The 20,837-nt window shown below is 44.6% G+C and overlaps 1 protein-coding gene across 3 annotated transcripts in view; it reads right to left on the reverse strand.

Annotated features, from left to right (window-relative positions):
- Positions 1-1,636: 1,636 nt before the first annotated feature.
- The window catches only part of FBXO42 (F-box protein 42), an 83,228-nt gene continuing 64,027 nt past the window's right edge, over positions 1,637-20,837 (reverse strand). For all 3 annotated transcript variants that reach the window (XM_025370120.1, XM_025370111.1, XM_025370129.1), the window contains 6 exons: positions 11,979-12,132; positions 11,098-11,208; positions 8,734-8,830; positions 8,195-8,251; positions 7,069-7,185; positions 1,637-6,549 (listed from right to left, as the gene is read on the reverse strand). In XM_025370120.1, coding sequence (XP_025225905.1) covers positions 5,437-6,549; positions 7,069-7,185; positions 8,195-8,251; positions 8,734-8,830; positions 11,098-11,208; positions 11,979-12,132 — 1,649 coding nt within the window. In that variant the 3' untranslated portion in view covers positions 1,637-5,436. The remainder of the gene's footprint in view (positions 6,550-7,068; positions 7,186-8,194; positions 8,252-8,733; positions 8,831-11,097; positions 11,209-11,978; positions 12,133-20,837) is intronic.

The raw sequence follows: 20,837 nt of genomic DNA on the forward strand, positions 1-20,837 counted from the left end.
CTGGCAGTGTTTGTGGGAAGAGGAGTAGTAATGGCCACTGAGACCAGAACGCGGAACTTAGCTGGGAGGCTCTGCTTGGACTGGGGGAGGTGAAAAGGCACAGAGCACAGGTAAGACCCAGTCGTGTGCGGCAGCACCACGCAGAGGCCAGCCTGCGGGATTTTCATGGGCAAAATTTTGGTGGATGCTTCCTGTCCTGCCTAGACCTGGGGTGCTCAAAGCCTACCACTTTCAGGAAACTTTCTCATGCTCACCGGAGGAGTAATGAAGGCAAAACCTTGGGCTGAGGTGCTGATTCCTGCACTGTCTCCCCTTCCCCAGCCAGATTTTTAATTTACACCCAAATGTGCATAGGCCTCTGGCCCTTTATTATTTATTTGTTGGGAGATGGAGTCTCGCTCTGTCGCCCAGGCTGGAATGCAGTGGCGCAATCTTGGCTCACTGCAGCCTCCACCTGGGTTCAAGTGATTCTCCTGCCTCAGCCTCCCGAGTAGCTGGGATTACAGGTGTGCATTACCATGCCCAGCTAATTTTTGTATCTGTAGTAGAGAAGAGGTTTTGCCATGTTGATCAGGCTGGTCTCAAACTCCTGACTTCAAGGAATCCACCTGCCTTGGGCTCCCAAACTGCTGGGATTACAGGTGTGAGCCACCATGCCCAGCCCACTGGCCCTTTTGTATCCAGAAAAACAAGAACCCTGGCTGGGGAGTGCTGTGCTGGCCCTGCAGTGGAAGGCAGTAGCTGCAAACTTACTATGGGCCAGGCACTGCGGTGGCGCTTTTCACATACAACTTCAATTAACCCACAGGCTCCTATAAGGTAGAAGCAACTACATTTACAGATGAGGCAACTTGTATCCAAGGTTAAGCAGTAAGTAGGGAAAGGCAGGATTAAGCCATAGGCCTTCGGAGCTTCAGGACTGTGTTCCAAACCATCATCTGCTGTGCCGTTTCATGCCCCTTGGGCCCTTTGTCTTCATCTTTGCTTAGGGGGCCAGGGAAGATGCAAATGTTGTCCTGGCCCCTGGGCCTCTCCTCCAAGCTCATGACCACTCTTAGATCTCCACTGCAGGTTAGTACTGAGGCTCTGAAACACCAGGTCCTTCAAGCGTGATGGAGGAAGCTGCTTTATTATTAAATGGCATTGTCGCCAAGGAGTGGCAACTCTCCACCTCTCCCTGAAAACACAACCCCCTAGAGAAGGTATCTCTTTCCAACTACTGTGCCTTCAATCTCCAACCTCGATTGTTTCCCATCAAGACAATTTTTCTTCCAGTGTGCTAAACCTGTTTTTTTCTTTTTTTTTTTTTTTTTGAGACAGAGTCTAACTCTGTTGCCCAGGCTGGAGTGCAGTGGCGCAAACCTGGCTCACTGCAACCTCTGCCTCCTGGGTTTGAGCAGTTCTCCTGCCTCAGTCTCCCAAGTAGCTGGGATTACAGGTGCCTGCCACCATGCCTGGCTAATTTTTATATTTTTAGTAGAGATGGGGTTTCACTGTGTTGGCCAGGCTGGTCTCCTGGCCAACTCCTGACCTCGTGATCCGCCTGCCTTGGCCTCCCAAAGTGCTGGGATTATAAGCGTGAGCCACTGTGCCCGGCCAGACCTCTTTTCTTTTTCTTTTTTTGCTAATAAAACAGTTAAGACAATTGTCCATTTAATTTTATTTGTTAAACTGCTAAAAAGTCATCAGGGGAAAACATTAACAAAAAATGAAATTGACAGATTTAAATATCAATGAAATCCATTTCTCGTTCCTACACTGTTATGTGCCTAAAATGACTATCTCAGGGTAAGCCACCTGGCATCCCTGAGTTGTATGGGAAACATCACTCACAGCACCAGCTTCGCCAGGGCACATGGGTGTGCACGGACATGAACCCTGGTTGGAGGGAGGGGAGCAGAGCAAGTAGAGTGTACAATGGAGCCAACACCTAAAGTTTGCTCTCATTTGACAATGAACACGGTGAGAGGGAGCCACTTACTGGTAACCATGCAGAACATGCCTTCTGCAGTTCATGGAGAGGCTACATGGGACGCAGGCCTGGAAGTTCAGTTTCCTCACCCCCAGGTGTGTTTACATCCTCCCCACTGACTTGTGCGCTGGTAAGACACCACGGATAATGCAAAGCAGAGCACATCACCATGCCAGGATCACCACAAGCACAAGGACAGACAGACCAACCAGGAATACCACTTTTAAGGGGGAAGGAAAAGAGTGAAGCAGAAGGAAACCCAGAACGACAAGGTGAAAGAAAGGAAAGGGAAACATCTCTTTGTTCTCCATTGGCTGGTGGCTTTCTGTCCTCCAAAGTCAAGGCTTCTTAAATTGGTTTTCTTTCTTCCTCCTCCTCCTCTTTTATTTAATTTAAAGAGTTCCAACACAGTTCCTAGAATAGTTCATGGTTTTCAGCTGTTGCTATAAAACTCGAACATTAAAATCAAATCAATCCACAGACGGCTGGGAGGAGAGTAAGCCCAGTATTGCCTTAAAATGAAATTTAAGCTTGTTTCAACACCAAATTTGTGCTCTCAAAGTGTGGGGCAGGGTGGGGTTGTGGAGTCTACCAACCAAGTGAAGGGTGGAAATACGAATGAAAACACAGAACCCTCTGTTGCATAACCTGTGAAATGAGAGGACAGGAAGCTCTGTCCAAAAGGGTAGGGAGAGACTAAAATTCTTACATAAGATGGACAAGGTGACCAGTGAAGTCACTAGGCCATGGGAGCTCTCAAAAGGCACACTTGCAGGAATGGAAGGGGTTAAAGCTTCAAGTAGAAACAAAACGAATTTTCAATAAATATTTGCTTCAGGTGCTCCTGAGGGTTAACAAAAAATTAGTCTCATTTTTCTCAGTGAATTTTAAGACAAAATTGGTATCATGTGAAAAACGGAGTCATGGTTCAATCTGGCCTGACTGCAGCATCCACGGCGTTGTGGAAATGCTCATCTTGGCCGAGACACCTGAAGTCCCACTGCACAGGTGGCTTCAGGAGGCCTGAGGAGACAATCACTTTGACTGTGCTGAGTCACTTTCCCACGGTACATGCCCACAGTGCCCAGGAGCTACCAAGACCAACAATAATGGGGGCAGACAAGGCAGATTTTTCTTAAAAAGCTGTAAGCAAACAGTCCGGTTCCAGGTAGTGTGGGTCAAACTGGAATTCAATGGAGTTCAGAGGAAACAGATTACTTTCTAAGACAATCAACATCTCTGTTGCCTGCCTGCTTGGGGGAAGTGGAAGTAATCAATACGTTAACAGCTGGCTTAGGAAGGCCATAGGACTAAGGGAAAGACTATTAAGGTTGAGATTCTGTACTTTCAGGTTTCTAATAAACTTTATATTTAGATAGGAACTACTGAGTTCGGAGGCACAGTCCATGCACAAATACAATGTCCTAACACAAGGTACAGCAATAGCGGTAACACCTGAATTGCTAACCTTCTGGCCCAGCTTTCCCTTGTAAGTAAGGACCCCACATGATCGAACAGTCTTTGCCAAGCAAGGATTGGCAACAGCACCAGAACCCCAGTCGGGAAAGGGAAGTGTGGAGCTCCGAGCAGTTGGATGCCACCTAAGTAGACACATGTTGTTTCCTCATTGAAGGGAAGAGAGAGAGTAGTTTCTGGAACACATACCTCCCCCTACAAGCTAGGCTTGGCACCAGGGTGGCTTTCCTACCAAGACCACATCGTAAAAGCTAATGGCTAAGGGAAAGGATTCAGCATATAACAGGAGAAAACACACTTATCAGTACACTTAGGCTGCTAGATGCTGGCTGAAAGCCAGGACCCAGGGCCAGTTGCAGCAGGCTTTGTGCCTGAGAAATGCTAATAATAAAAAGGGGAGTGTCAGGGTGGGAAAGGTGATGTTTTGAAATTTAAATACTATGGGCAAAACAAAAATCCTCTTTCCACTGATGAGAAATCACCAAAAATCCCTACTTAAATGGTGCTATTTGAAATAAACTTATTTTGACATCTCCTATGCCCAGGCCATGGTTGAGACTAGTAACTTTCTGTATCAAGCAAAGAAATGCTCTACTTGGTTACACCTTAATCTCAGAAATGAAGTGAAAGTAAAAACCCAAGCCCTATTTGGGTGACACATGAACAAGACAAGTGCAAAGGATGGAGCTGTTCCTGAGGTCAGCCATGCGTCAAGAAGTCCAGTACATGATTCTCAACTCCATCACCTGCCAATAGCCAGGAAGAGGAATATATGTCACAACAAGGAAAAAAACATTTCTAAAAAGAACTGTTATAGGAATTCCCTTCCAGAATCAATTTCCACATCCTACAAAATATGGGATGAGCATGCTCAATGTGCTCTGGAAGTAAAAAGAAGCCTATAGGGAAAAAACAGTATCTTCTGATGCTTCAAAGATTTCTCACAATATTGACATCTTAGAATTCCCTCCTGGCCCCCTAGTGACACCAGGGAAAGAGTTCCACAAATATTTCTAAGCAGCTTCTGATTTCTGTAGGCACCTGAGCTTTGTAAAAGAAACAGAAAGTTAGACACGTTTTAGGACTTTAAAAAAAAATCCACATATGAAAAAATAATAATAATAAGCAGAAGAAAAAAGCAGCCTGTAAGTGAATGGAAAAGGCAGTTTCCAAGTACCATGTTCTAAGGGAAGAAAGAGGAGAATAAATATGTTTTTTGGCAACTTGCAACCAAGTATGATTGATTGTCAGAAATTTCCACAATCAGACACAAAATATTTTCTGAGACACATAAGAAGCACTCCAAAGACCAATGGACACTACTAGGCAGACAGATGTCGGCTGCATAAACATTATTTCACGATGACCCGGCACACAGATGTGGAATAAAATCCTTTGTTGGGTAACTTTCCTCAGCCATAAAGGGCAGGAGGGGGCCAGGCACTGGCATTTCTGCAGAGCTGTCACAGGTCCTCTGTGGTTTTAAGAGGAGAAGGGGAAGAACAGTTACTTTTACCCTGACAGCACCTGAAGCATGAGAGTCTAAAAACCTACACCTTTGCAACTTATATATGCCCTTTTATTTTTTAACTCCAAGAAGGCCACATAAAGATTTACAGGGGGCTCTTCAGTTTCTTTTGGAAAGTTACTGATGTAAGTCTGTTCTAACTTCTTGGTCTAGTTACCAGCAAGGTAGAAAAAGGCAACCCAGCCCCTGTTAAAACACAGCAACAATTTTATCTGAACCAGGATGGAGATCTCTCCCTTTTTTTTGTAAACAGAGTTGGCTATATAATATATATATATATACTTATATATAATTTTTTTCTTAATGGAGATTTGATCCCAGCCTGGAGTGACTTCGGTTGGGAATTAAAGAGTTTTGGCTTCTGGGAGTAATTTTGTTTTCCCAATTCTCAGTCCAAATGCTTACACACTGGAAAATTCCAAATTAAAAGCCACAGAAAAGGAAAGGGGTTTAGAACACATTATCTCTTTGCTCGTACAAAGTACAAGGCGTTTGTTTTTGGATAGTACTTCACATTCTGTTTCTTGTCCATGAGTCCTCCAAATATGATGAGTTCACCCCTGCCTTGTACCACGGTATGCAGGCTGGTTTCAGGAGGTCCGACCACAGAACTGCTATTAAATACTTTCCATTTGACCCGCCCCTTCTCCTTGGTGTCTTTAATGTCTAGCACGTACATCTGCATGGGCTTGCAGTTCATACTCTGGTATAGGGGTTTGCCAACATTTAGGGACTGTGGAGGGTGGTGGCCCAGGCGGCGGGCAATGGGAGGTAAGGAATGTCCATCTCCTTGGGCAGGCCCTGGGCGAGGGATGGGCACTGTTTCTCCACTGCTCAAACTCTGGCTCCCAGGAGAGCCTGGAGAAGACCCAAGAGGAGGACTTAGTGCTGCAGAGGCCGAGGGGCCTTTGGAGGACATCGCTTTGATGGCTTCCAGACTCCGACGCAGGGCACCTGGGGAGACGGCCCCTGCAAGGGCACTGGCCACGTGAGGTGGGGTATGCACACCATTTGTCTGTTCAGGAGGGTGTCTCATACTTCCAACTGTCCTATTGTCCGTGCCATCCATGGGATTGCTACTGGAAGCGGATTTCAGATCCCAATTCAGATCTATGGATCCTAATCTCAGATCTTTCTGATCTGGTAGTGATCCTCGTCGGGGGGCCAAAGAAAGTCCCATTTTTAGGTCATATCCTTCAGCAGCAGATGGAGTACTTGGAGATATGGCCTGTACAGGACTGTCCAAAGAAGAGCCACCCACAGCTGCCGTTCCTGGAGACAAACTCCCACCATTGAGGATAGGAGAGCCGTCTCCTCTGGCTGGGGAAAGGCTCCCTTCCCGGGAACCCGAAGGAGTCTGCCTTTGAGCCCTGGGTCTCAGTGTTCCCCAGCGGCCGTTAACACAAGGAGCTTCATCCATGCTTCTTACTGGAGACTGAGAGCGGTACTCTCGGGTTTCAGGAACGAGAGCTGGAGGAGTGGCACTGATAGGTGATGGGCGAGAGTTCAAACTGGGGCTGAGTGGGGCTCTCCCACTAGGAGCCTGGCTGAAGACCACCACACACTGTCCCACCTGGAAGACAAAGGACCAGTGCTCACAGACTCTTCTATGATTCTGATTGTTCATTCAGCTGTCAAACATTTTATCATAAGCAACTGTAATGTGCCACACATTTTGTAGGTACCTCAGATATGAAGATGAAAATGATGTAGTCTGCCCTCTAGGCTAGAAGTCAGACATGGCAACCACTGTTGCTTTGTGTGACATATGCTATCATTAGAGATATGTGTACAGAAGGGGTGGGGAGAATGGGGAGAAGGGAACAATTAGTTTTTGTTAGTAGGAGAAGGACTCCAGGGAAAGTTTCAGAGACAAACAGATGCTTAAAGTTGGGACTTACCGAATGAGTGAGGCCCCCATAAGTTTTCCCATTTAGTGAGAAATGCCAAAGGAGCTATGGCTAATGTTCACTTCTTTTGTGACACCAAGGTGTTTTCTATTTTTGTACAAATTTCTTTGAAACCTGACAAAGTAATGTGGTTTTCCAATTTAGGACCTATCCTGCTGCTGGCCTGTCAGCTGCCTGCTTACCCGGCATGCTGGATGACACCACAGTTCTGGGGCCCCATGCTCTTCATTTTCTACCTTGAGTGGCTGCCAGGCCCAAGGACCAGAATGCATGTGCAACAACCAAGCATCCTTGAACAGCTGTAAGAGAAAAAACCAATGACAAGACTCAGGTGTGATATGTGTTCCAAAACACACACACACACAGAGTTGTAGTCTCAAAGCTGTCCTGTCTGGTCTTGAAAGGATGTGGGCTCTTCAGAAGGAATAGCAAAATCCTCAGTTAATAATTCACTTGTGCATGCATCCACTTATGCTTTCATTCATTCATATATTACCACTGGCTTAGCATATGGAATTGTGCTTGTGACCCATGAATCAACTGTAAGTGGTTTTGACACTTGCCCATAATTTTATGTGTATGTATTGGGGATTGAAGGAGAGGATAAATAATACATATCCACAACTTTCTGAATCTGCTTTTTTTTTTTTTTTTTTTTTTTTGAGACTGAGTCTCGCTCTCTCGCCCAAGCTGGAGTGCAGTGGTGTGATCTCAGCTCACTGCAACCTCCGCCTCCCCGGTTCAAGTGATTCTCCTGTCTCACCCTCCTGAGTAGCTGGGACTACAGGCGCGTGCCACCACACCCGGCAGATTTTTTTAATTTTTAGTAGAGACAGGGTTTCACCATGTTAGCCAGGATGGTCTCAATCTACTGACCTCGTGATCTGCCCGCCTTGGCCTCCCAAAGTGCTGGGATTACAGGCATGAGCCACCGCGCCCGGCCCTGAATGTGCATTCTTAAATTCTGTGTGAACTCTGACAGTTATCAACCTGCTTTTTTGTTCCACTGCCCTCTCCCCTTTGAAAAAATGATAGCAGTAAACTTTATCGCCTAAAAAGGAAATAGGAATAGGAAGAATATAGATATGAATATTCAAGAGACAAATATCTATGATTAAAAGGATCCCCTCAACCCTAAAAAAGAGCAGAAACAAAGACCAGAAAATACAAAGGCTAAACCCAAAAAGCATTCCTTAAATTAAAATGCCATGGAAATAGTCTTGTATACTCCTAGAGAAGAAGACAGGGGAAACAGGTTTTGAACCCTTAGCAGCATGCACATGGGAATGCCACAGAAGCAATACTCACAGCATTGGGACCGCCACACCCTCCGAGGATTAAGATAGTTGCATCATCTATGATAATCTGGGGAGGGGAAGACATTGAAAATAAACCTACAAAGACACAGGTTTCTGACTTTCTATGCTTCACTGGTATATGAAAATAGCCTACCTAGCTCCCAAATGGGAATGTTCTAGTTACCATAACCGCTCCATTCTCCTAAAAACATGTCAATTCTGATCCCTGTGAACAAATTACTGATAATTCACCTGAAAGGATACATTCTTTGTTGATCAAATATTAACATGAATGTCAACCACATAAAATGCAAGATTCTCTTGAGAAATGACACAGCAAAGTAAATGCTTTAGGGAGGAGCGTAATATAAAACCACTATAAATAATATGACCAATTAGAAGTTGAAAAATAAATACCAGTAAAAAAGAATGATACATTTGCTTTGGCTTAGTGCATATTGGCATCTTACCTGACTCCCTCCTCCCTCTCCCGTCCTAACTGAAAGATGCTACAGTGTTTGCTGAATAGTTATTTTAATTCCTGAGCACCTGAGATTGGCCACCTCGAGGATGAGGACTGGGGCCGGAGATGTTCGGCTTGGACCACGCCCACTGCTCGAGGTCAAGGACCCAGACATCATTGCTCCTGTGAATTAAGGACAGAAGGATAAAGGGAGTTAGGAGCTCCCATGGACCATAATGGTGGCTGGGGAGTTCCACATGCCTGTGCCCATCTGGCAAACTTATACCATTTTCACTTTCACAGACTGTGTGGGCTGGAGCAGGTTTTAGAGATGGCCTATTCAGAGTTCAGGGGCTTCTGAACCAGAAAGACCATGTTGCTGAATCCCAGCTCTGTAGCCTGAACAAGTCACTTAATTTTCTCTAACTCTGGCTTTATCTATAAAATGAAAAGACTCTTACTACTCTCAGGAGCTGATATAAATGAAGGGACCTTTATAAAGATGCGCAGCAAAGTGTTATGCTCCTACTTAGCTCTTACACTGTATCTTTCTTCCCCTACTTTCCGTAGCAGTCATCCTGAGACCTTCCCTCTGCTCCTTCCACAAGGCCTCATCTGAGCTATGTCTGCGGCCAGACACTAGTACCTGACGATTTTTTTTTTTTTTTTTTTTTTGAGACGGAGTCTCGCTCTGTCACCCAGGCTGGAGTACAGTGGCCGGATCTCAGCTCACTGCAAGCTCTGTCTCCCAGGTTTATGCCATTCTCCTGCCTCAGCCTCCCGAGTAGCTGGGACTACAGGCGCCCGCCACCTCACCCGGCTAGTTTTTTTGTATTTTTAGTAGAGACGGGGTTTCACCGTGTTAGCCAGGATGGTCTCGATCTCCTGACCTCGTGATCCGCCCGTCTCGGCCTCCCAAAGTGCTGGGATTACAGGCTTGAGCCACCGTGCCCGGCCGATTTTTTAAACCATCTATTAACTGAAGTAAAAGCAGATGATTAAAAAAATAGTTAATTGGTGCAGCAGGAAATAGATACTGGTCAAGGTACAGTTTTCAAAAGCAAAAACCACAAAGAAGAGAAAAAATGATTCAAAAGGCAGTTTCATCATGGTCCAGGAGTTAAAAGCTTTATCGATTCTGGCTACAAAAAGTAATTTCACAATGACTAATGAAAGCTGCAGTTTTATCAAGGACAAACTGGCATCTCTAACCCTCAAGGGACCAACATGATGAGGATAGACTCCTGGATGGCAGTCTCTCTTTTATGGTCACTTAAGGTCATGGATTCACCCACAAAAATACAGGAATAATAGTTCCAACATCTGAAATCCTAAACTCTCTCACTGGGAGAGTAGCCCCTATCATCTCTCTCCATAATTGTTTTAAAATATGAAGATGGAAATGCCCTAAGGGAGGACAGGGGTGGGATGCTCTTGCTGCTGACAGCTCATCAACTTCTACTTCAGAGCACGGGGGAAATGACCACGACTGCTGCTACCGCTGAATCAGACAGTGATACAGATAGAATGTTCTGGCTCCTGACTATGGCTTGAGCTGTCCAGTATGGCCAGAAGTGGAGAGGACAGGAGGTAGGGAGAATGACATCACAGAAGTGTCACGCCTGACACAGGTTTCCTGCTCCTACCCAATCCACAACCCATCCCATTTGTTTTTCTTTCTTTTCTTTCCTTCTTTCTTTCTTTTCATGCCCTTTACATGTGGCTCAACCAACCTATCACATTTGGAGGGCCTGCCATTTCCACTTGTCCTGTCAATCTCCCCCTCTCCTCCTCTAAAGCCCAAAAGTGAAAGAGCTGAGTAATAAAGTAGAATAAGTAAAGCAATCTGTTTCTCAGAAGTTGGACTTCTGTAGGCACAGTACAGCAGGCAAGGTGGAGGTTCCATGAATTTGATCCTACTGAACAGAACCACGTGTCAATGAGATTCTATGTAACTATGATTTTACAAAGCAAATTTTTTAACTTATTGGTCTGTGATTAAGGGATCAGAAAACAGAATGCTAGGATGAGATAACTAATTCAATTAATTAGAGCCATGCTCAGGAATACTGACCCTAATTCACTTTTTTTTTTTTTTTTCCTTGAAAGTCTCAATCTGTTGCTCAGGCAATGGCACGATCCTGGCTCACTGTAACCGCCACTTCCCAGGTTCAAGCGATTCTCCTGCCATAGCCTCCGAGTAACTGGGACTACAGGTGTGTGCCACCACGCCCGGCTAATTTTTCTATTTTTAGTAGAGATGGGGCTTCACCATGTTTGCCATGCTGGTCACGAACTCCTGACCTCAGGTGATCCACCCACCTTGGCCTCCCCAAATGCTGGGATTACAGGTGTGAATTAGGCACCTGGTCCCTAATTCACTTTTTAAGCCTGTTATTCCCAGGAGTATTTACCTTCAGGCTCATATGGAGCAAACCAAATGTACTTACATTTGCCGGGATCCTAAAGAGCCACCAAAGACAATCATTTTATCATCTATTACACAGGAGGAGTGGCCAGCCATGGGAGGTGGCCCATGGGTTGTCACAATGCAGTTCCACCTAATGTAAAAAGACAGAAGGAAGCCAAGAAGTCAGCACCACACGCTTTATTTAAAAATAGAAAGTAGGCCTCCATTTAAAATGATAATCCTATCACCTTCAGCAGAGATTTGTTGGGATAATAAGTAGAGGATGGCATAAGGTATTTATGCCTTTCCTGTAAGTTTGCTTAAAGTTATCTTCACTTTCAAGTTCTGAATGTAAATAGTCTGGAGGGAGAGAGATGAGAAAACGATGACGAGACAAGATCATGGTTTGCTGACAGAGCACCACCTGCCACCTGCTACCTCTCCCTATGGTCCTGATCAGTAACAGCTAACAAGCGCCATGTACTAAGTATTCCATTACAAGAAACAGCAGTTGCTGTCATTAAGAATATATGTTTGATAAACAATTCAGAGTAAGTCTTGGAGACACAGTTAGGAGTAAAGAATCATCTGGATCTACAACACTCCTGGAGTGTTAGCAGTCAAAGCTGAAGAGCTCACTGTTCTTCAACTGGCTCATTCATTTTTCTTGAAAGAGGAATAAATCTCTTCTATTTTTTCTCTTTAGAATAAGGGTTCTAAATGCAGAGTTCTAAGGGAGTCCTGTAAACTCTCTGAAACTGTTGGTAAAATCTGTGTATATGTACATTTTTCCCCTTCCTGGGAAAAGAGTCCACAGCTTTCCATCTAATTCTCAAAGGGACTCTTGACTCAAAAAAACAAAGAATCCACTGATTTAAGGTCTCTTTTTCCAGATTTAAAGAGTTTATCTTTGTGACTTACCAATTTTTAGAGGGTGAGTAAGTGTGTATTTCATCAAAGAATCTCTCTGGCTGGTGTAGGGGATAAGGGCTTGGCCGCGTCCAGCCACCAAACAGCACTAGCAAGTCCTTATACACGACCAGAGTTGCTCCAGCTTTGGGGGAAGGATAGGACCCTAGGGAAAGTCAGTAACACCATGGTTAGCATTCAGGATCTCACAAAAATCTGTAGTTAGATCACCTTTCCCTGGAAGAGTAACAAAAGGGGAACTAATACTACAAAGCGCAGAGGAAAGGTGGAAAGAAAACTGGATTTGAGAGTCTGAGAGAAAATCATCACTAATTCACATATCTTTTATTATTAACACAGAGAAATCTGAATTAGAGCTAAGTTACTTAGCCTCTCTTATGTTTATAATTTGCTCACCTAAAATTAGGGATGACAGTACCTATCTCATAAGGCTGTTTTGAGTATTAAATAGTATATTCAAAGCACCTAACATAATGCCTGGCACATAGAAAGTGCTCAACAAATGAGCACCCCTTCCCATCCCCTTAACAGAGGTCACAAAGAAAAGAAAGAAGGTAGAGGATCAGGGAGAAGTATATATAGGGGCTGGATGCCTGGATGCAACTTAAAAATAACTTGTTACAAAACACAGGTTAAAAAAGGAGGCAGAACACAGTTCTTATTTGTCCTGCAAGTCAAATGTTAACATAGGGACCTCTAGGCCCCTAGCTATGGGCTTCACATAACCAGACAGCCTCAGCCTAGCACAAATGGGGCAAACTTTCAAGGCTTGGTGTGAAGGAATTCCAATGAAACCATGAGTCTTACACCAAACACCATCTAGGCTGGACCTCTGGGATACACTGACCAAATTCTGAAAAAAACAAAGTTTGGTTTATGCTGGAAAACTTGAGAGATAACAAATGTCTTCCAGGAGCATAATTTTTCAAAATCTATTGTCTTTGAAATAACAATTGCTATTTCTCCCCATCCCTCACTCTACATATCACCTTTAGTTTGCTCAAGACCAAAGTAACTTGTCCCAGTATCCAGGTGTCAGTAAATACCAGAATACTTTTTTTTTTCTCTTTGGAAACAGAGTCTCACTTTGTCGCCCAGGCTGGAGTGCAATGATGCGATCTTGGCTCACTGCAACCTCCACCTCCTGGATTCAAGTGATTTTCCTGCCTCAGCCTCCCGAGTAGCTGGGATTACAGCCATCTGCCATCATGCCCAGTTAATTTTTGCATTTTTAGTTGAGACCAGGGTTTCACTATGTTGGCTAGGCTGGTCTCAAACTCCTGACCTCAGGTGATCCACCCACCTTGGCCTCCCAAAGTGCTGGGATTAGAGGCGTGAGCCACCATACCTGGCCGAGAATGCTTTTTTTAAAAAAATCTTTTTTTTTTCTTTTTGGTTAAAACTACAGGATTCATTTTTCACGGAGATCTTAAGCAGAAGGAATCCCAACACTACATTGACCTGACAGCAGTGGAGATGCTCCAATCTAGGTGGAGAGCTTTGCTTCCTCTTTCAGTAGCACGTTATGGGAACACTGAAAAGCCCTGCTCAGATTGCTTTAATGGTGTCACTTACAAAGTCTCAAGGTTCAGAAGGCAGAGCAGAGGACTGTCTTTCTTGTGATCTCGCTTAGGGGAACAATACGATTTACTGAGAAGGCACCAGTCCTCAAGAGTACGGGGTGAGCATCTAAGAACACCATTTGGCATCAGCTATTTTTAGTTTCTTTTTCCTTTTCTTTGAGACAGGGTCTTGCTGTTGCCCAGGCTGGAGTGCAGTGGCACAATTATGGTTCACTGCAGCCTCGACCCCCTGGGCTCAAGGGATCCTCCCACTTTAACCTCCCAAATAGCTCAGAATACAGACAAGCACCACCATGCCGGACTGATTTTTTTTTGTAGTGACGGGGCTTCCCTATGTTGCCCAGGCTGGTCTCGAACTCCTGGTTCAAGCAATCCTGCTGCCTTGGCCTTTCAAAGTGTTAGGAATACAGGTGTGAGCCACTGTGCCTGTCCATGTCAGCTATTTTGAATACTTTCCTAAATAAAACCGACACTAATCCAGACCACAGGATCTGACTGTAGAAATGAGTCTTTAACTATTTATTATTTATTTCGAGACAGGGTCTAGCTTTGTCACCCAGGCTAGAGTGCAGTAACACGATCATGGCTCACTGCAGCCTCGACTTCCCTAGGCTGAAGCAATCCTCTCGCCTCAGCCTTTTGAGTAGGTGAGACTCTAGGCACGTAATATCATATCCAGTTAATTTTAAAAATTTTTTGTAGTGATCAGGTCTTGCTATGTTGCTCAGGCTGGCCTCAAACTCCTGGCCTCAAGCGATCCTCCCGCCTCAGCCTCCCAAAGTGCTGGGACTATAGGCATTACCCACCTCACCCAGCCAGAAAACTTCTCTAGGAAGAGTTATCACATCAATCTGAAGTGCTGAGGTATTCTCTACCCCCAAATCCCACAAGAATAGTGACTAAGGAGGCTGTTGTCCTTCACATAGCCTTATTGTTCCTGGTCAAAAATGTTTACCTCCCCAAGGGGATCTATCTCCTAGTCCAATTAGAAAGCCTAAGTAATATAATAGTCTAGTTAAAACACAACTGTTGCTCTAAAATAAATTAATTTGTGAAATACCAGACAAAGTTTCTAAGTTCTTGCCTCTAACTTGGAAATCATCAGTATTATGAAACAGAAAAAAGAATAAACAAATAAACACATCACAGGCTTCGGCAAAGTAGTAATGTAAACTTTCTAGGCTAGAATGTGGATTTGGATTTGAGATACTGAGCTTAAAGAAATTTTAAATGCAGTATAAGAATATATACCTCTTGCCAGGCGCAGTGGGTCACACCTGTAATCCCAGCACTTGGGGAGGGCAAGGCAGGCAGATCTCTTAAGGTCAGAAGTTTGAGACCAGCCCAGTCAACGTGGTGAGATCCTGTCTCTACTAAAAATACAAAAAGTTAGCCAGGCGTGGTAGCCCACGCTTGTAATTCCAGCTACTCAGGAGGCTGAGGCAGGAGAATTGCTTGAAACTAGGAGGTGGAGGTTGCAGTGAGCTGAGATTGCACCACTGCACTCCAGCCTGGGTGAAAGAGCAAGACTCTGTCTCAAAATATATATATATATTTTAAAGGGAGACATATTCATAGAATTTTAAAAAGTATTCATAAAACATAGCATATATAATGAAACTAGAGGAAAGACTACACTTTAGATCTGTACTGCCCAACAAAGTCACCATTGGCCACATATTGCCCATGGTTATCAAACTGAAGAGCACAGATGTAGGACATTTCTATCATTGCAGAAAGTTCTATCGAACAGCGCTGTTTTAGAAGAAGGTTTTAACTTTGTCAACAGCGTGCCTATGTCTGGGGAGTATGGGAAAGTAGTAGGGATAGATGAATAACTTAACTCCAAGAGAAATGACAATTATTGTTACTATAACTCTTACTACTGCTACTGATAGTAATGACTAATATTTATTGAGCATCTACATCTATTATGTACTACACAGTTTTTTTTTTGAGACAATGTTGCTCTGTCACCCAGGCTGGAGTGCAATGGCACAATCTCAGCTCACTGCAACCCCTGCCTCCCAGGTTCAAATGATTCCCCTGTCTCAGCCTCCCAAGTAGCTGGGATTACAGACACACGCTGCCACGCCCAGCTAATTTTTTGTATTTTAGTAGAAACGGGGTTTCACTGTGTTGCCCAGGCTGGTCTCAAACTCCTGAGCTCAGGCAATCCACCGGCCTCGGCCTCCTAAAGTGCTAGGATGACAGTTGTGAGCCAGCGCGCCTGGCCCAAATACTACGCAGCTTTTTATGTGCTTTGCATGTAATAATTAATTTTTTTTTTTTTTTTTTTTTTTTTTTTGAGACAGAGTCTGGCTCTGTCGCCCAGGCTGTAGTGCAGTGGCGCGATCTCGGCTCACTGCAAGCTCCACCTTCCGGGTTCACGCCATTCTCCTGCCTCAGCCTCCTGAGTAGCTGGGACTACAGGCGCCCGCCACCACGCCCAGCTAATTTTTTTTTGTATTTTTTAGTAGAGATGGGGTTTCACCGTGTTAGCTAGGATGGTCTCGATCTCCTGACCTCGTGATCCGCCCGTCTCGGCCTCCCAAAGTGCTGTGATTACAGGCTTGAGCCACCGCGCCCGGCCACATGTAATAATTAATTTAATCCTTCTAAAACTCCTAGTTTTATTCCTGTTTTACAGATAAGAAACCTGAGGACACAACCCTTTAAATAACTTGCCCAAGGTCATAGAAATAATAAGTGAAGAGCCAGGATTCTAATCCATTTATTCCAGATTTTAATTTTTAATTTTATTTTTTTGAGATGAGGTCTCACTCTGGCGCCCAGGCTGGAATGCAGTGGTGTGATTGATCATGGCTCACTGCACCTCTGACTTCCTGGGTGCAAGGGATCCTTCTACCTCAGCCTCATAAGCGGCTAAGACTACAGTCACAGGCCACCATGTCCAGCTAATTTTTTTTTTTTTTTGTAGAGATGGGGGTCTCTCCATGTTGCCCAGACTGGTCTTAATCTCAAGTAATTCTCCCACCGCTACCACCTCGCAAAGTGCTGGAATTACAGGCATAAGCCACCTCACCCAGCTATTCTTTTAAAAGAATGAGCTTTAAAGTCAGAATATGGCCGGGCGCGGTGGCTCAAGCCTGTAATCCCAGCACTTTGGGAGGCCGAGACGGGCGGATCACGAGGTCAGGAGATCGAGACCATCCTGGCTAACACGGTGAAACCCCGTCTCTACTAAAAAATACAAAAAACTAGCCGGGCGAGGTGGCGGCGCCTGTAGTCCCAGCTACTCGGGAGGCTGAGGCAGGAGAATGGCGTGAACCCGGGAGGCGGAGCTTGCAGTGAGCTGAGATCCGGCCACTGCACTCCAGCCTGGGTGACAGAGCGAGACTCCGTCTCAAAAAAAAAAAAAAAAAAAAAAAAATATCAGCAATCCATTATTAGAATTAAAATTCATTATATGAGGTTTTTAAGAACCCATTCATCACATAAAATGCATCTACCCTGTAACTCACATACATAAATCAAATAGTAAGAAACATTTTGAGATTCAGCAGTGGGATTTCAGAAAGCTTACTAAAATGGGAGAGAAGACAAAAAAGGGACACAACATATAAGCCAACAAATCAAATATAAAACCCACAACTCATCATCACTTCTAGAGAGAACTACAGAAAAGAGGAAATTATCAGGGGCACAATTTATTTGAAAAGTAGAATCAATTAAAGCATAGTACACCAGGTGCAATGGCTCATGTCTGTAATCCCAGCACTTCAAGAGACCAAGGCAGGGGGATCACTTGAGGCTAGGAGTGTAAGACCAGTCTGGGCATTATGTGAGACCCTGTCTCTACAAATAATAAAATAAAATAGCCGCGCATGGTGGTACATGCCTGTAGTCCTTGCTACTTGAGAGGCTGAAGCAGGAGGATCGCTTGAGCCCAGGAATTTGAGGCTGCAGTGAGCTATGATCATGCCACTGTACTCCACCCAGCGACAAAAAGCTAGACCCCGTCTCTTACCCAAAAACAGAAAAGGAAAAACGAAAAATAAAAAGCCACAATTCAAGAGTTCATCTCCTTAAGGAGGAATGAGAAATAGCTTCTGCGTTTTAAAAGGACAAAGGAGGCCAGGAGTGGTTGCTCATGCCTGTAATCCCGGCACTTTGGGACGCTGAGGCAGGTGGATCACCAGAGGTCAGGAGTTGGAGACTAGCCTGGCCAACATGGCAAAACCCCATCTCTACTAAAAATACAAAAAATCAGCCAGGTGTGGTGGTGGTACATGCTTGTAATCCCAGCTACTTGGGAGGCTGAGGGAGGAGAACTGCTTGAACCCAAGAGGCAGAGATCGCAGTGAGCCAAGATTGCGCCACTGCACAGCCTTGGCAACAGAGCAAGACTCCGTCTCAAAATAAATAAATAAATAAGAGCAAAGGAGCCTCCTAGAATTCAAGGTGATATTTATAAGTCAATAAATGACTCCTCACAGCTCTTACCCACCTAGGAGCAGCACATCTCCTCACAGTTATGACGGGAAAACTTGGCCAGATGAGGTGGCTCATGCCTGTAATACCAGTACTTTGGGAGGCCAAGGCGGGCAGATCACGAGGTCAGGAGATCTCATGTTCTAGCCATCCTGGTTAACACAGTGAAACCCCATCTCTACTAAAAATACAAAAAATTAGCAGGGCGTGGTGGCGTGGGCCTGTAGTCCCAGCTACTCGGGAGGCCAAGGCAGGAGAATGGCGTGAACCCGGGAGGCGGAGCTTGCAGTGAGCCGAGATTGCACCACTGCACTCCAGCCTGGGCGACAGAGCGAGACTCTGTCTCAAAAACAAACAAACAAACAAACAGAAAACTGGAAAACTTGAGAAAATGGCCTGATCCTAATTACATAGAAACTAAACAGCCAAACATTGAGTATGAGCCATGAATTGGTCCATGACACTAGTGAGTGTCCTTGAAACCAAGAGGGTCATTCCTGGGAGGCAGAAGTTAGAAATGACTCTTATGTTCCTCTCCCACTTAGGATTAGCCTTTTATAACTACATTTAGGACATAAAAAGTTAATCTATATAGCATTGGAGATATACAAGGATAAGGCATCATATGAAATGAAACTTGTTGTGGTAATAAAACATGAAGTATTGTTAGGAGGAGATTACATGAATACCTGAGAATAAAGAGAAACAATGCTAGATGGTTTGAGAGTTTTACTCCACGGGTGAACCACAAGAGTAAAAAAAAACCTGTTTGTCCAGATGGTAGGCAGACAGGATCATAACACGTAGATTTGAAGGCTGAGAATTCCAAGAAAAGTCACTGCTTATTTTCACTGACACTACCGACTTCTCTATAAAATAAGAGGATTTTATTTTAGATGGTTTTAAGAAAGAATAGAAAAGGCTCATGAGTTTGACCCAATGACAAGTTAAAGGAGACAGGATTTTCAACATGGAGGAGAAAGAACTAAGTACAGATATTAATACATTTTGGTAATAAATACAAATGAGTAGAAATGGATTGTCTCATTCACAAAGAATATATTAAAACAATGAGATCGGCCGGGCGCGGTGGCTCAAGCCTGTAATCCCAGCACTTTGGGAGGCCGAGATGGGCGGATCACGAGGTCAGGAGATCGAGACCATCCTGGCTAACACGGTGAAACCCCATCTCTACTAAGAAATACAAAAAATAGCCGGGCGAGGTGGCAGCGCCTGTAGTCCCAGCTACTCGGGAGGCTGAGGCCGGAGAATGGCATGAACCCGGGAGGCGGAGCTTGCAGTGAGCTGAGATCTGGCCACTGCACTCCAGCCTGGGCGACAGCGTGAGACTCCGTCTCAAAAAAAAAAAAAAAACAATGAGATCAATCACTTGTTTTTAAGACAGAATAGAAGCTAGGAGTATATTTGAAAGGCAGGTGTGTCCTCTTGTTATATTGTCCGATATTCAGTAGTTAAACATCATCCACTTCTTCCCCAGGGCCACAGATTTGGCATTCTCCTAACACATATGCATATTATAATTTTAAAAATTATTATAAAGTGTTTAGGTGCAAAACAATGTTAAAAAGCAGAGTCGAAGAGCAACAAGTACATTAATACATTATTCTATTTTTTTTCTTTTTTCCTCCTCCCTGCCCCCGCTACTAAAACATTATTTTTAAAAATTCCATATCCAGGCTGGGCATGGTGGCTAATGCTTGCAATCTCAGCATTTTGGGAGGCTGAGGTGAGCAGATCACTTGAGCTCAGAAATTTGAGACCAGGCTGGCGAACACGGTGAAACACTGTCTCTACTAAAAATACAAAAATTAGCCGGGCATGGTGGTATACACCTGTAATTCCAGCTACTCAGGAGGCTGAGGCAGGAGAATTGCTTGAATCCAGGAGGCAGAGGTTGCAATGGGCCAAAATTTGCCACTGCACTCCAGGCCGGGTGACAGAGCGAGAGACTGCCTCAAAAAAATAAAAAATAAAAAAATTCCACATCCAGGCTGGGCGTGGTGGCTCAGGCCTGTAATCCCAGCACTTTGGGAGGATGAGGCAGGAAAATAACTTAAGCCCAGAAGTTCGAGACTGGCCTGGGCAACAGGGCAAGACCCTGTCTCAACAAAAAATTTAAAAAAAAATTAGCTGGGCTTGGTGGCATATGTCTATAGTCCCAGATACTTGGGAGGCTGAGGCAAGAGGATCACTTGAGCCCAAGAGGTCGAGGCTGCAGTGAGCCATGTTCGTGCCACTGTACTGCAGCCTGGGTGATGGAGTGACACCCTGTCTGAAAAATAAATAATTGTTAAAAATCCACATCCAGGCTGGGTGTGGTGGCTCACGCCTGTAATCCCAGCATTTTGGGAGGCCGAGGCGGGAGGATCACCTGAGGTTGGGAGTTTAAGACTACTCTGACCAACATGGAGAAACCCTGTCTCTACTAAAAATACAAAATTAGCTGGGCGTGGTGGCACATGCCTGTAATCCCAGCTACTTGGGAGGCTGAGGCAGGAGAATCGCTTGAACCCGGGAGGCGGAGTTTGCGGTGAGCTGGAGATCGCGCCACTGCACTCCAGCCTGGGCAACAGGAGCGAAACTCCATTTCAAAAACAAACAAACAAAAATCCACATCCAGCTATTTCAATGTTAGCATCGACGTTTGAGACCTAAGCCAAAGGATGGACTGGGAAATCTTTTCCCAGAATAGACTCTACTGTCTTTATTTTGTTTTTGTTTTGTTTTTTATTAGAATAGACTCTACTGTCAGCTGCTCTAGTTATACCTGATACCAGGTATCAGTCCCAGA

This window comes from Theropithecus gelada, chromosome 1, assembly GCF_003255815.1.
Source record: "Theropithecus gelada isolate Dixy chromosome 1, Tgel_1.0, whole genome shotgun sequence".
Lineage (NCBI taxonomy): Eukaryota > Metazoa > Chordata > Mammalia > Primates > Cercopithecidae > Theropithecus > Theropithecus gelada.